This window comes from Pongo pygmaeus, chromosome 9 (genome assembly GCF_028885625.2).
Source record: "Pongo pygmaeus isolate AG05252 chromosome 9, NHGRI_mPonPyg2-v2.0_pri, whole genome shotgun sequence".
NCBI lineage: Eukaryota > Metazoa > Chordata > Mammalia > Primates > Hominidae > Pongo > Pongo pygmaeus.
In genome coordinates, this window is record NC_072382.2 from 84,234,951 (window position 1) to 84,248,243 (window position 13,293).

The following is a 13,293-nucleotide window of genomic DNA, read 5'->3' on the forward strand; positions in this document are numbered from 1 at the left end:
AAAAAACCAAAAACCAAAAAAAAACATGATATGGTAGTTATCAGTATTTGTCTGTTTTTTTTTTTTTTTTTTTGAGAATCAAATGATATAGTATATGCAAAAGTACTTTGTAACTTGTCAAGTACTATATTAATGTATTTTCCTTTAGAACTCAGTTTTTGTTGTTGAGCAGAGGATTTCTTATATTGGGGTTAGTGGCATGAGATGCTCTACAGAAACTACATATTTTCTTGTTTCTTTTTTTTTTTTTTGAGACAAGTCTTGCTCTTGTCACCCAGGCTGGAGTGCAGTGGCATGATCTCAGCTCACTGCAACCTCTGCCTCCCGGGTTCAAGCAGTTCTCCCGGGCTCAGCCTCCCCAGAAGCTGGGACTACAGGCACATGCCACTACACCTGGCTAATTTTTGTATTTTTAATAGAGGCAGAGTTTCACCATATTGGTCAGGGTGGCTTGAATCCTCACCTCAGGTGATCCACCTGCCTTGACCTCCCAAAGTGCTGGGACTACAGGTATGAGCCACTGTGCCCAGCCTTGTTTTGCTTTTACAACCTTGGGTTAAATGTGTATGTGTACAGGACATAGCAGTGTCACAGAGGAAATCACAATTATTCCCCTTGTTTGGGGGTATTGAATGGGACATTAGGTGTGTCTTCGTTCTTCAAGTTCTTCTTACTCTTAAAAGATGTGTCAACAGTTTTCAGTGTGCTATATTTAGCTTCTCTCAAGGTTCCTTCTCTAATTTGAAAGTGTAAACATCTCTTTTCTAATAGGAAATATACCCATGTTCATTTATTCATTCAGGCATATATTAGTCATCTGCTGTATGCTAGGCAGTATGCTAGGATGAATTTAATAAGGTTCATCCTTCAAAGAGCTTTCTTTTTATTTTTAAAGTTTTTTTTTTTTTTTTTTTTTTTTTTAAAGAGGGTGCTCACTGTGTAGCCCAGGCTGGTCTCAAACTCCTGAACTCAAGCAGTCCTCCCACCTCGGCCTCCCAAAGTGTTGGGTTTATAGGCGTGAGCCACCACACTCGGCCTCAAAGAGCTTTATAATGTAGAAAGGCTATTGAATTTTTTTTTTTTGGTTTAACAAAAAACCAAATATAATGCCCAACACCTCAGTTCCTTACAAATATTAATTCATTTAACCTCATAACAATCTTAGGTAGGAACTATTATTACCCTTTTTACAGGCACGGGAAGCTGAGGCATAGATAAGGAACTTGATTATGTCACACAACTAGAAAGTGGAATTTCTGGTTAAAATCCCAGGAGTCTGGTTCCACAGTTGATGCTCTTGGTTACTAGACTTGGCTGCCCTCAGACATGTGAATAGCTAATTATGCATCTTAGGCATATAAATAGCTAATTTAAAGGAAAGTAAAGGTTAAACTAGTGAGTTAAATGTTACTGTAATTGATTATTGAAGTTGATCTGTTCATTCATGTATTCAGACATTTAGTTTGGACAGACATTAATTAGCCTACGATATATAAGGCAGTGTGATAAATGTAGAGTATACAGTGGTTAAGGGATTATGTGTATGTGGATGCAAATTGAATTTCTGCCATTAAGAGGAATTTTTAGTGGTTCAGAACTTTTCTGTATAGGTGTAGTGAGATGCATCATAGTGACATACAAATACATTAAAATATGGTTTTCTTTTTTTTGAGACAGGGTCTTCTTGCTCTGTTGTCCAGGCTGGAGTACAGTGGTGTGATCTTGGCTCACTGCAACCTCCGCCTTCCGGTTTCAAACGGTTCTCATGCCTCAGCCTCCTGAGTAGCTGGGATTACAGGCATGGGCCACCAAAACCAGCTAATTTTTGTATTTTTAGTAGAGACAGGGTTTCACCATATTGGCCAGGCTGGTCTCAAACTCCTGACCTCAGGTGATCCACCTGCATTGCCCTCCCAAAGTGCTGGGATTACAGGTGTGAGCCGCTGCACCTGGCCTAAAATATTGTTTTCATAGTTGAGTTAAAGAATCACAATTATGGCCGGGCGCGGTGGCTCACACCTGTAATCCCAGCACTTTTAGGAGGCCAAGGCAGGCAGATCATGAGGTCAGGAGATCAAGATCATCCTGGCTAACACGGTGAAACCCCCTCTCTACTAAAAATACAAAAAGAAATTAGCTGGGTGTGGTGGCAGGCACCTATAGTCCAGCTGCTCTGGAGGCTGAGGCAGGAGAATGGCGTGAACCAGGAGGTGGAGCTTGCAGTGAGCTGAGATCGTGCCCCTGCACTCCAGCCTGGGCAACAGAGCGAGACTCCGTCTCAAAACCAAAACCAAAACAAAAAAGAATCACAATTATTAGAATATGCTTGGAAAAATATGAGACTGGAATGATTCCTCACCAATGAGGATTCCTTATCAAGCAAAACAAAATTGTTAGGCTTATCTTATTTATTCAAGTTATTGAAGCTTTAGTAACCATGACATCTTTTTGGCAATAGCTTGAGCTGCTTTGCAAGGGCAGTATGCTTTTTAGCAAAGGTCATAGAAGCAGGTATACTCTGAGCCATCTGATTCATCTCCCTGTTTCAGTTCTCCTGTTACGTCAGGGAGCATTGAGGTCAGGAGTACTTCCACTTAGGCTTAGTGCTAAGAGGTAATAAACTATTTCATCTATATAAAACTACTTTTTCCAGTGTACTTAGAAGAGAGAATTAGAAAGGTGGAAAGTTGGAGATAGGGGTGGTGCTGCATTGCGTGGGAGAAGGGAGCATAAAGGGTCATTGTTTTCAGTGTTGTCAGCATTTGTTTTAGAATATATTCTCAACTCCAGTGTGATGATTCCTCAAGCATCTAAAACTAGAAATACCATTTGACCCAGCAATCCCATTACTGGGTATATACCCAAAGGATTATAAATCATGCTATTATAAAGACACATGCACACGTATGTTTATTGTGGCACTATTCACAATAGCAAAGACTTGGAACCAACCCAAATGTCCATCAATGATAGACTGGATTAAGAAAGTGTGGCACATATACACCATGGAATATTTTGCAGCCATAAAAAAGGATGAGTTCATGTCCTTTGCAGGGACATGGATGAAGCAGGAAACCATCATTCTAAGCAAACTATCACAAGGGCAGAAAACCAAACACCGCATGTTCTTACTTGTAGGTAGGAATTGAACAATGAGAACACTTGGACACATGGCAGGGAACATCACCCACTGGGACCAGTCGAGGGGTCGGGGGCTGGGGGAGGGATAGAATTAGGAGAAATACCTAATGTAAATGGTGAGTTGATTGGTGCAGCAAATCAACATGGCACATGTATACCTGTGTAACAAACCTGCACCTTGTGCACATGTACCCTAGAACTTAAAAGTATAATAAAAAAAAAAAAAGGGAAAAAAGAATATATTCTCAAGTCATGCTGAATTGTAGACCTAAATGAAAAGATAATCTTAGCGGCTTTTGAAATTAAACTTATTAATAAATTAGATTTTGTCAAATTTACTGTTGGCAGGACACCTTGAAGAAAACTTTGAAAAATGCTTAGTATAATTTGCATCTTTAAGTTCTACATTCACTTTAAAAGTGTTTTTTTTCTTTCTTTTTTTTTTTTTGTTAGGAGCCCTCCCTAAGGCATATCCTGATAATCATCTCAGTCAGGTGGATGTAAATGAATTGTTTTCAAAATTGCTAAAAACAGGAATTCTCAAATTGTCCCAAACTGATTCAGCTACAACACGTAAGTGTGATTTTATACTTAAATGTACACAAAGCTTCATTAAGTTTTTGAGATGTATGATGTAATATAATGATATAAGTTATGATAAAGGTCCTTACAATAATTGAATTCTTAGGTATAGCTTTTATTTTTTATTTTTGGTTTATAATGAAATTCTTTTAGATTTCCTAAGATTGAACTAACTTATAGTGGACATGTGTTTCAGTTAACTAACATACCTAATGTGCAGGCTTTTTACCAGTAATTGTATGTTAATTTAACTTTTGAAAAGGTTTTGAATATTGATGAAATAAATGACTTTTATTATAGATGACTTTTAAGAGATCAGAGTTAACATCACATATCAAAATAAAAAATTGTATTAGGTTCCTTGGCCAGTAAACTTGAGATCAGAAGCACTGAATGGACTAGGTGGATTTCTCTATTTGCTTATAATACTATAGTGTTCCTCTGTAAAGAATACATGGAGAATGGTATTAATAAATTTGTATGTCTCTTCTTAATTGAAGAAGTAAGTGAAGTAGCTGCTCAGCCTCCCCCTGAAGAGGAGGAAGATCAAAATGAAGATCAAGATGTTCCAGATCTTACTAATTTTACAGTTGAAGAGTTGAAACAGTATGTAATCTAATTTTCTTTAAGATAAAGAGGCAGTGACTTTAATAACACTGTTATAGTGGCCATTGTTACTATTAGTGCTTTCCCTTTCCCTTTATCCCTTTTACTGTTTTAACATTTAGGAAGTCTTTTTTTTTTTTAATGTGGTAAAATATACATAACATAGTCTTTGGGAAGCCTATTTTTAAATCTTCTTTTAAAATATGTCTGCTGTACAAGTACTTGGGCCAAAGGCCACCCCCAAAAGTCTCACTCTGCTCCCCAGGCTGGAGTTCAGTGGCATGATCTTGACTCACTGCAACCTCCGCCTCCCAGGTTCAAGTGATTCTCCTGGGATTACAGGTGTGCGCCATCATACCCGGCTAATTTTTGTATTTTTAGTAGAGATGGAGTTTCACCATGTTGGCCAGGCTAGTCTCGAACTCCTAACCTCCAGTGATCCACCTGCCTTGGCCTCCCAAAGTGCTGGGATTACAGGTGTGAGCCACCACACCTGGTCCCTCAAAATTTTCATTTTTTAATCTGTGATACAGAAAACTTAGGGAGTATAAATATTAGGTATTGATAATTCATGTATTCCTTTTTAGTTTCATTTTCTGTTTATCATCATTTTTTCTGTATTGATATTCTTAACATTTTTGAGGTTCAGAAATGAGATTTTCATAGTCCAGCATTTACAATTAAAAAAAAATCAGCCAGGCGCGGTGGCTCACACCTGCAATCCCAGCACTTTGGGAGGCCGAGGCAGGTGGATCACGAGGTCAGGAGATCGAGACCATCCTGGCTAACGAGACCATCCTGACTAAGATGGTGAAACTCTGTCTCTACTAAAAATAACAAAAAATTTGCCGGGCGCAGTGGTGGACGCCTGTAGTCCCAGCTTTACTCAGGAGGCTGAGGCAGGAGAATGGCGTGAACCCGGGAGGCGGAGCTTGCAGTGAGCCGAGATAGCGCCACTGCACTCCGGCCTGGGCGAAAGACCGAGACTGTGTCTCAAAAAAAAAAAAAAAAAATCTGTTTTTCATTTTAGAAGTAATGTTAATTGTGGAAAATTAGAACATACTATAAATAAAATCAAGAAAACGTACAACTCTCACTTTATGGATAACAACTGTTAACATTTGGTGCGTATCTTTTCATAATTTTCTATTGTATTATAAAAAACATTTAAAGATTTTTCTAGTGAATAAATTCATTAATCCTGTGAGTACTTTATAAAAAATAAAACAGTGAATGAGTTTTTCACTCTTAAAATCATTTTTTAAATTTGAATTAGATACTATAATGTAAAATCACTTTTTTTTCAAAGTAATACTTTCACATAAAGGCTTTTAATAAAAGATGGCATCCCTTCCTCCTTCACCCAACACTGTACCCTAGAGGCAATCATTTTATTTTTTTAACTTTTCAAACTATTTTTTCTGCCATTTACCTCTTTCTTTTTTTTTTTTTGAGACAGAGTCTCACTCTGTCACCCAGGCTAGAGTGCAGTGGCCGTGTCTTGGCTCATTGCAACCTCCGCCTCCCAGGATCAAGTGATTCTCCTGCCTCAGCTTCCTGAGTGGCTAAGATTATAGGCACCCATCACCACGCCCAGCTAATTTTTGTATTTTTAGTAAAGATGGGGTTTCATCATGTTGTCCAGGCTGTTCTCAAACTTCTGGGCTCAAGTGATCTGCCCACCTCGGCCTCCCAAAGTGCTGGGATTACAGGTTTGAGCCACCTATTTCTTATAATATACATAATTTTCTGTTTCTTGATTTATCACATCTGGACATAATCTCTTAACTTTCTGAAAGTGATTTAGGCTGGGTGCAGTGGCTCATGCCTGTAATCCCAGCACTTTGGGAGGCTGAGGCAGGCGGATCACCTGAGGTCAGGAGTTCAAGACCACCTTGGCCAACATGGTAACATGTCTCTACTAGAACCTGTCTCTATTAGAAATACTAAAATTAGCTGGGCGTGGTAGTGGGCACTTGTAATCCCAGCTACTCGGGAGGCTGAGGCGGGGAGAATTGCTTGAACCCAGGAGGCGGAGGCTTTAGTGAGCTGAGATCGGGTCACTGCACTGCATCCTGGGCGACAGAGCGAGACTCCGTCTCCAAAAAAAACGGGCGGGGGGTGAATTTAGCTAGCTCTTGTAGTGTCCTACTAACTCCCCTCCATGTAGTTATGAGACTGTTTTTTATTATTCGGTATTAATATTGTGACTAGATGTTTATTTTGTTGCTGTAACAAAGTACCAGTGTTCTGTTCTTTGCTTTATTCTACTTTTTTTTTTTTTTTGAGATGGAGTCTCACTCTGTGGCCCAGGCTGGAGTGCAGTGGTGTGATCTTGGCTCACTGCATCCTCCACCTCCCAATTCAAGTGATTCTTCTGCCTCAGCCTCCTAAGTAGCTGGGATTACAGGCATGTGCCACCACACCCAGCTAATTTTTGTGTTTTTAGTAGGGACAGGGTTTCACCACGTTGGTCAGGTTGGTCTCGAACTCCTGATCTCGTGATCTGCCCGCCTTGGCCTCCCAAAGTGCTGGGATTACAGGCATGAGCCACCGCGCCCGGCTATTTTTTTTTTCTTGGAGTTAATAACTGCTCTATTTGTTCACTTACTTGGTCTTCTATATATACCTGTTTCTTCCCAAATAGGGAGCCCAGAATTTAAAAAACTAATTATTTGTTGACCACAGCAAACTAATTATTGTTTCCAAATGGTCTTCTAAGTTTTCTCTTTAGTTATCCATACTATTATTATTTCTTCTGTACTTTTTTCACTGTTACACCAGAGTGGAGAAGTTGAATTATTTAGAATGCCAAAGATCTAGAGAGGTGAAATTTAACTGTTCTGCCATGTCCATCCTGACTTGACTCCAAACTAGAATAAGCTAACTATTGCCTTGTTAGCTAGCACAGGATCATTTCATTTTTAGCTAAAAGGAAATAAATAACTGGGTCAGGGCTATCAATAAGAAGACAGGCTCCATGTTCCAAAAGTCACCAAAGTTAAGGTAAAGAGGGTGAATCACATTGTTAGAGAATAATACTGATCTTTGGGTATTAACTGTTTCAGCCAGCTCTTGGTTTCACCATTGTTACAATATGGAAAATCGAAATATTTGTAATTGGCTTTTAAAGGCCATTAAGCCATATTATCAACACTAAAGATTATTTCTTTTTCAAAATAGACGTTATGACAGTGTTATAAATCGACTGTACACTGGTATTCAGTGTTACTCTTGTGGAATGAGGTTTACAACATCACAGACAGATGTTTATGCGGATCATTTGGACTGGCATTATCGGCAAAATAGAACTGAAAAGGATGTTAGCAGAAAAGTCACTCATAGACGTTGGTACTACAGTTTAACAGTAAGTAACCCATGTGCCTCCATAGTATCTTTTAGGCTTAAATTAGATCATTCTAAAAGTATATTAATTTTAATAATTAAAATTTAATAATTTTAAATAATTTAATAATTTTAATAATTGCTGGAATCTAACATGTAAATTTCCTGAATAAAATTTGACCCCTAGAATATAAACAGATTTTTTTAAAAAATGAATTTTGAAGAGTATTTTTTTTTTTTTAATTAAGATTAGAGTATAGCATACAGGCTTGTTCTAGCTCTAAAATTCCAAGGCTTTGACCCCTGGAATATAAACACATTTTTTAAAAAATGAATTTTGAAGAGAATGTGTTTTTTTTGTTTTTTTTTTTAAATTAAGATTAGAGTGTAGCCTAGAGCCTTGTTCTAGCTCTAAAATTCCAAGGCTCTAGGACTGTTTTTTGTAAAAAAAAAATGTACTTGAAGCTTGTCTTTTTTGAATTAGTAGTTGTAACTGTAGAGTTAATGGAAAAGATCTTAATTATTAGTTGTTTTATGTTGTCATTAGTTATATGTTTCAAAGTATAATTTTAAATAATATTAGAGCATAATGTAGAAAATAATGTACCCCTACCTTTAAATGGCATTATATTGAAGATACACAGTAAAAATTTAGAAATAAATGGAATAATCTTCTAAAAATCAACTCCTTTTAAGGACTGGATAGAATTTGAGGAGATAGCTGATCTGGAAGAACGGGCAAAGAGCCAGTTTTTTGAAAAGGTGCATGAAGAAGTTGTGCTCAAAACTCAAGAGGCTGCTAAAGAAAAAGAGTTCCAAAGTGTACCTGCTGGACCAGCTGGAGCAGTTGAGGTGAGAGAAGAACGTTTAAATTTTCTCACGGTGGGAGTGTCCCTCACTTCCTTTAAGTAAATACTCATAAACATATAATTATATTTATATCCCTGTTTTAATGATTTTAAGACTTCTTGAAAGCTCTACTCTTCAATTTTACTCTTACAATCTAGCTTTGAGTTTCATAACTACAGTGGCCAAAAGCAGTGAAATGTTTACTCTTTTTGCTGGAAAGATTGACAGAATCCTGTAAATGTATTTTGAATCATATTATATATTGGACATTATTCAAACTTTTGGAACACTCATAAATTCCTTACTCCACTTAACAATGTTTGTATATTTTTACTTAATAGGGTTAAATATGGTCTATTATGTAAATTTCATTTTATATGATTCTATTTTAGAGTTGTGAAATCTGTCAAGAACAATTTGAACAATACTGGGATGAAGAAGAGGAGGAATGGCATTTGAAAAATGCTATTAGAGTAGATGGAAAGGTAATTTTCATTTCTTTATAAGGAAGTCTTAAGATTAGTATTTTTTTGTTGGGTTAACACATTACTTTGAAAGGAGGGGGTTCATAATAGTTTTTGTTTGATTTTTGGTCTTAATAAAAAAGGTATTGGACTTTAGTAATAGAATGTTTGAATTAGAAGGGATCTTAGCAGTCACCCGGTTCTGTACTCACTTTACATAGGAGGTTGCACTATTAGTCAGTGACAGACCCAGGACTAGGTCTTCTGAATCTAGTTAGTTGTTTTTCTGTCCACCCACACTATTTTGATTGTGGATTTGTATTTCGTCATCAAACTATACTGTGTTGAAAACAAAGCAAGTTAGGCTAGATACTTAAATGGGCCAAGAGAAGTCAGTTTTTCAGACTCTTTAAGCATAAGGATGAAAATTTGGTTTTATCCATTTTGGGACCAAATAATTTTTGTCTTCTTTCCAAAGACTATCTTCTGGTTTAAAGTTAAAAAGAAATATCAGAATAGCCCATTAGAAATGAATATGCACATATTTACTTTTTTTCTTTTTGCTTCAGATTTATCATCCATCATGTTATGAAGATTATCAAAATGTAAGTTCTTTTTGGTTACTGTATTTGTTCTCATTTGCATTAATAAATTTTACTTTTCATTTTATTTTTGCATCAGAGCAATATTGTTATTTTAAACTTAGTATATTGAACTGTTTTTGTTTTTTGATATAGCATTTAGGTTGTTCAGTAAAAATTGGTGCCAGATTGACAGAATTGACATATATGAATATCATTTTCTGTGATATGCAAACAATTAAAATTTTGAAATTTATCATTCGTTGCATTTTATTCACTTGAATCATGGTATCTTTTACTAGTCCACTAGGCCTAAAGAAATGTGAGGAAAAGTGAAGATAAGGATCCTGATGGGGATACGTTTCTAGAGCTATGGGTAGCATTTACTACTATTTTTTTTTCTTACATCTCTATTCAGCCATCTAAATAGGTATATTCTTTTTGTTGTTTTGTTTTGAGACAAAGTTTCGCTCTTGTTGCCCAGGCTGGAGTGCAATGGCGCAGTCTCGGCTCACTGCAACCTCCACCTCCTGGGTTCAAGGGATTCTCCTGCCCCTGCTTCCCAAGTAGCTGGGATTACAGGCGTGTACCACCACACCTGGCTAATTTTGTATTTTTAGTAGAGACAGGGTTTCACCACATTGGTTAGGCTGGTCTTGAACTCCTGACCTCAAGTGATCCACCCACCTTGGCCTCCCAAAGTGCTAGGATTATAGGCGTGAGCCACCGTGCTCGGCCAAAATAGGTATACTTTTTAATGATCACATATGGAATCTAAAAATGATAACAGTCGTTGACCTTAAAAGTTCAGATGGTTGGCTGGGCGTGGTGGCTCACGCCTGTAATCCCAGCACTTTGGGAGGCCGAGGCGAGTGGATCACCTGAGGTCAGGAGTTCGAGACCAGCCTGGCCAACATGGTGAAACCCTGTCTCTACTAAAAATACAAAAATTAGCCAGGCGTGGTGGCGGGTGCCTATAGTCCCACCTGCTTGTGAGGCTGAGGCAGGAGAATTGTTTGAACCCAGGAGGTGGAGGTTGCAGTGAGCTGAGTTCATGCCACTGCACTGCAACCTGTGCGACAAGAGTGAGCTCTCTCTCAAAAAAAAAAAAAAAAAGTTCAAATGGTCATATTTGTAGTCTGTTTTTAAAACCAAGTAATGGAACAAATAGATTTTTAGAGATAATGGGTTGGAGGCAATTTGGAAGGTTTATTTAGGTTGTCAGAAGACTAGTGTTGAGGGTGATGGTTTGTGGGGATTTCAAAAATCCTCAGACTATTTGAAATTAGGGTAGTAACAAGTCCCAGGATGTATGTATGAGTTTAACATCTATGTAGAGATTAAAATGTAGAAGCATGTCTAATCAACTTTTTTTGGCTGTATAATGTCCTACAACTTAGCTGTTAACTGCTTAACTCACTGCTGAGTACCTATTGAACGTGCAATATACATTTTATTTTCGGTTGTCTTTATGGCACATTTTGTTGGGAGGCAGGTGTTTCATTTGCATTTGGTTGTATGTGTGTTCTCTTGTCCATACAAGGGTCTTACAAAACTAAATATTATTTAATGTGAGAATTTTGAACTTTCATCAGTACTCATAGGGCCTTTCATTTTGTAGACATCTTCATTTGATTGTACACCATCTCCCAGCAAGACACCAGTTGAAAACCCCTTGAATATTATGTTGAACATTGTCAAAAACGAATTGCAGGAACCCTGTGAAAGTCCCAAAGTTAAGGAAGAACGAATTGATACACCACCAGCTTGTACAGAGGAAAGCGTAGCAACACCCTCTGAAATTAAAACAGAAAATGACACAGTCGAGTCAGTTTAAATAAAATGAGAAAGGTATGTTTTTCTTTTTTAAAAAAGCTGCTGTTGGATCTAGAAGGTGAATTTTTTTATGTATATATAGACATATCTATATAAATTGTCTGGCTGAGGCAGGGCCTTCAGCTATCATTTGGTTAATAAATACATTTTAGTATTTGCATTTCCTACTGCCTGCAGAGTTTCAGGTGCTTGTTGTGTGAAAGTTCTGTAGATGTGTGCAAATTTAACAAAATGAAATTGTATGTGTAAAAATGTACGATTTTTCACTGTGCAACTGTAAATTATAAATAAAAAATATTTTTGCTATTCATGGAGTGTAATATTTATGCACACCATCAAATAGTTTCTGTACTTTTTATTGGGTAAAAATGGAATTGAACAGCAACCTCAACATAAGATTTTTTTTCTAGTAGCCTCCCACTGATTAAGGAAACAAAGTTTGAAGTTTCATCCTTTAAAAGGGGGTTCTGAGAGAGCACCGTAGGGCTTTTCGCAAATAGAAAAGCCAGATTTTGAAAAAATTTTAAAGACAAAATAGGAAATATTTGCAGATATATATATCTATATAGATATAGATATATATATATATGCGCATATATATATACACACACACACACATCTCCAGGTATAGAGAACCATCCAGATGTTCATTTTTGAAAATATCTAATGAAGCAAGTTTTATTCTTGAACTTGGACACTGATGCCATCAAACAATTAACAAATATATTTAAGTACTAAAGGTGATTTTTTTTTAAAGACTTTTTCAAATTGTCAAATGATTTAATGCAGATGAACATATTTCTATTTTAAGTAACGGGAATCTGTAAGAATGTTTGCTTGAGATATGGTTAACTTTTTTCTTTTGTTGGTTTTGACTTAGATGGACACCATGAGATGTTAATATTCATACATGTAATAAATAGAATGATGAAGAAACTTTGTTTGTATTTCTTTATTTCTTGAAAAGCTTTAGAATGTGACTTTCTTGTTGTCTTTCATCTGTTTTTTAAAACATGAACATGGTACTTGCTATGAGCCAGGCACTCTTGAGACAGGTTAGTCTTTTCTGCCATTTATTGGAGATAGGCATATGAAACACTGAGTTTTATTGAGCACATAGTATGTGGCAGGCACTAGCACTTTCTACATGTATTTTCTCTGGTATTCACATCTAATAACTACATGGTAGATGGTGTCCCCAGTTTACAGATGAAATTAAGCCACTCACTTTAAAATTTTTATAAGAATTTGAATGTGGCTTTGTTTCCTCTAATTCTATGCAATTTCTGCAATTTTAAAAGATACCCCCAAATTATTAGGATAGAAATAAGCACACCAAGCTACTGGAAGGTGGCTTAAGGAAGATACTACAAAAATGGTGATATTTGAGTCTTGGAGGATAACCAGGAGTGGAGTCCATACTGATGGAAAGGATATCTTTGGAAAATGAACAGCAAATGTAAAGGCTTGAAACACTTCGTGTTTTCAAAAATTGACTTCTTATGGTTAAAACTCAGTAGTTTTAAATAGGAGATTATGATGAGCCATTAATTTTTTTAGTAGAAATGGAGTCTCACTATGTAGTCCAGGCTGGTTTCGAATTCCTGGGCTCAAGTGATCCTACTGCCTTGGCCTCCCAGAATGCTGGGATTACAGGCATGAGCCACGTGCCCGGCCTTTATTTTTAAGTAGTGAAGAGCCTTCTTGGTCATGTTAAGGAATTTTTATTAAACTGATGACCAGAGCAGCCACTAGAAATTTTAAACAGAGGTGACATCCTATCTGCATTTAAGTTTATTTTTTATTTTTTATTTTTTTAGAATCAAGTGAATACAATTCTAGAGATTGCTAAATCCAGAGAGGTCCAGTGGGAAAACTGGTAGCCATTG

At 36.8% G+C, this 13,293-nt stretch overlaps 1 protein-coding gene across 4 annotated transcripts in view; it reads left to right on the forward strand.

The window, feature by feature from the left end:
* Positions 1-12,340, forward strand: part of PCF11 (PCF11 cleavage and polyadenylation factor subunit) — a 29,351-nt gene extending 17,011 nt beyond the window's left edge. For 2 of the 4 annotated variants that reach the window (XM_054441648.2, XM_054441646.2), the window contains exons 10-16: positions 3,595-3,714; positions 4,224-4,329; positions 7,513-7,696; positions 8,371-8,526; positions 8,916-9,008; positions 9,557-9,592; positions 11,190-12,340. In XM_054441648.2, coding sequence (XP_054297623.1) covers positions 3,595-3,714; positions 4,224-4,329; positions 7,513-7,696; positions 8,371-8,526; positions 8,916-9,008; positions 9,557-9,592; positions 11,190-11,405 — 911 coding nt within the window. In that variant the 3' untranslated portion in view covers positions 11,406-12,340. The remainder of the gene's footprint in view (positions 1-3,594; positions 3,715-4,223; positions 4,330-7,512; positions 7,697-8,370; positions 8,527-8,915; positions 9,009-9,556; positions 9,593-11,189) is intronic. The other 2 variants (XM_054441649.2, XM_054441647.2) reach the window with 1 other exon arrangement.
* The last annotated feature ends 953 nt before the right edge of the window (positions 12,341-13,293 follow it).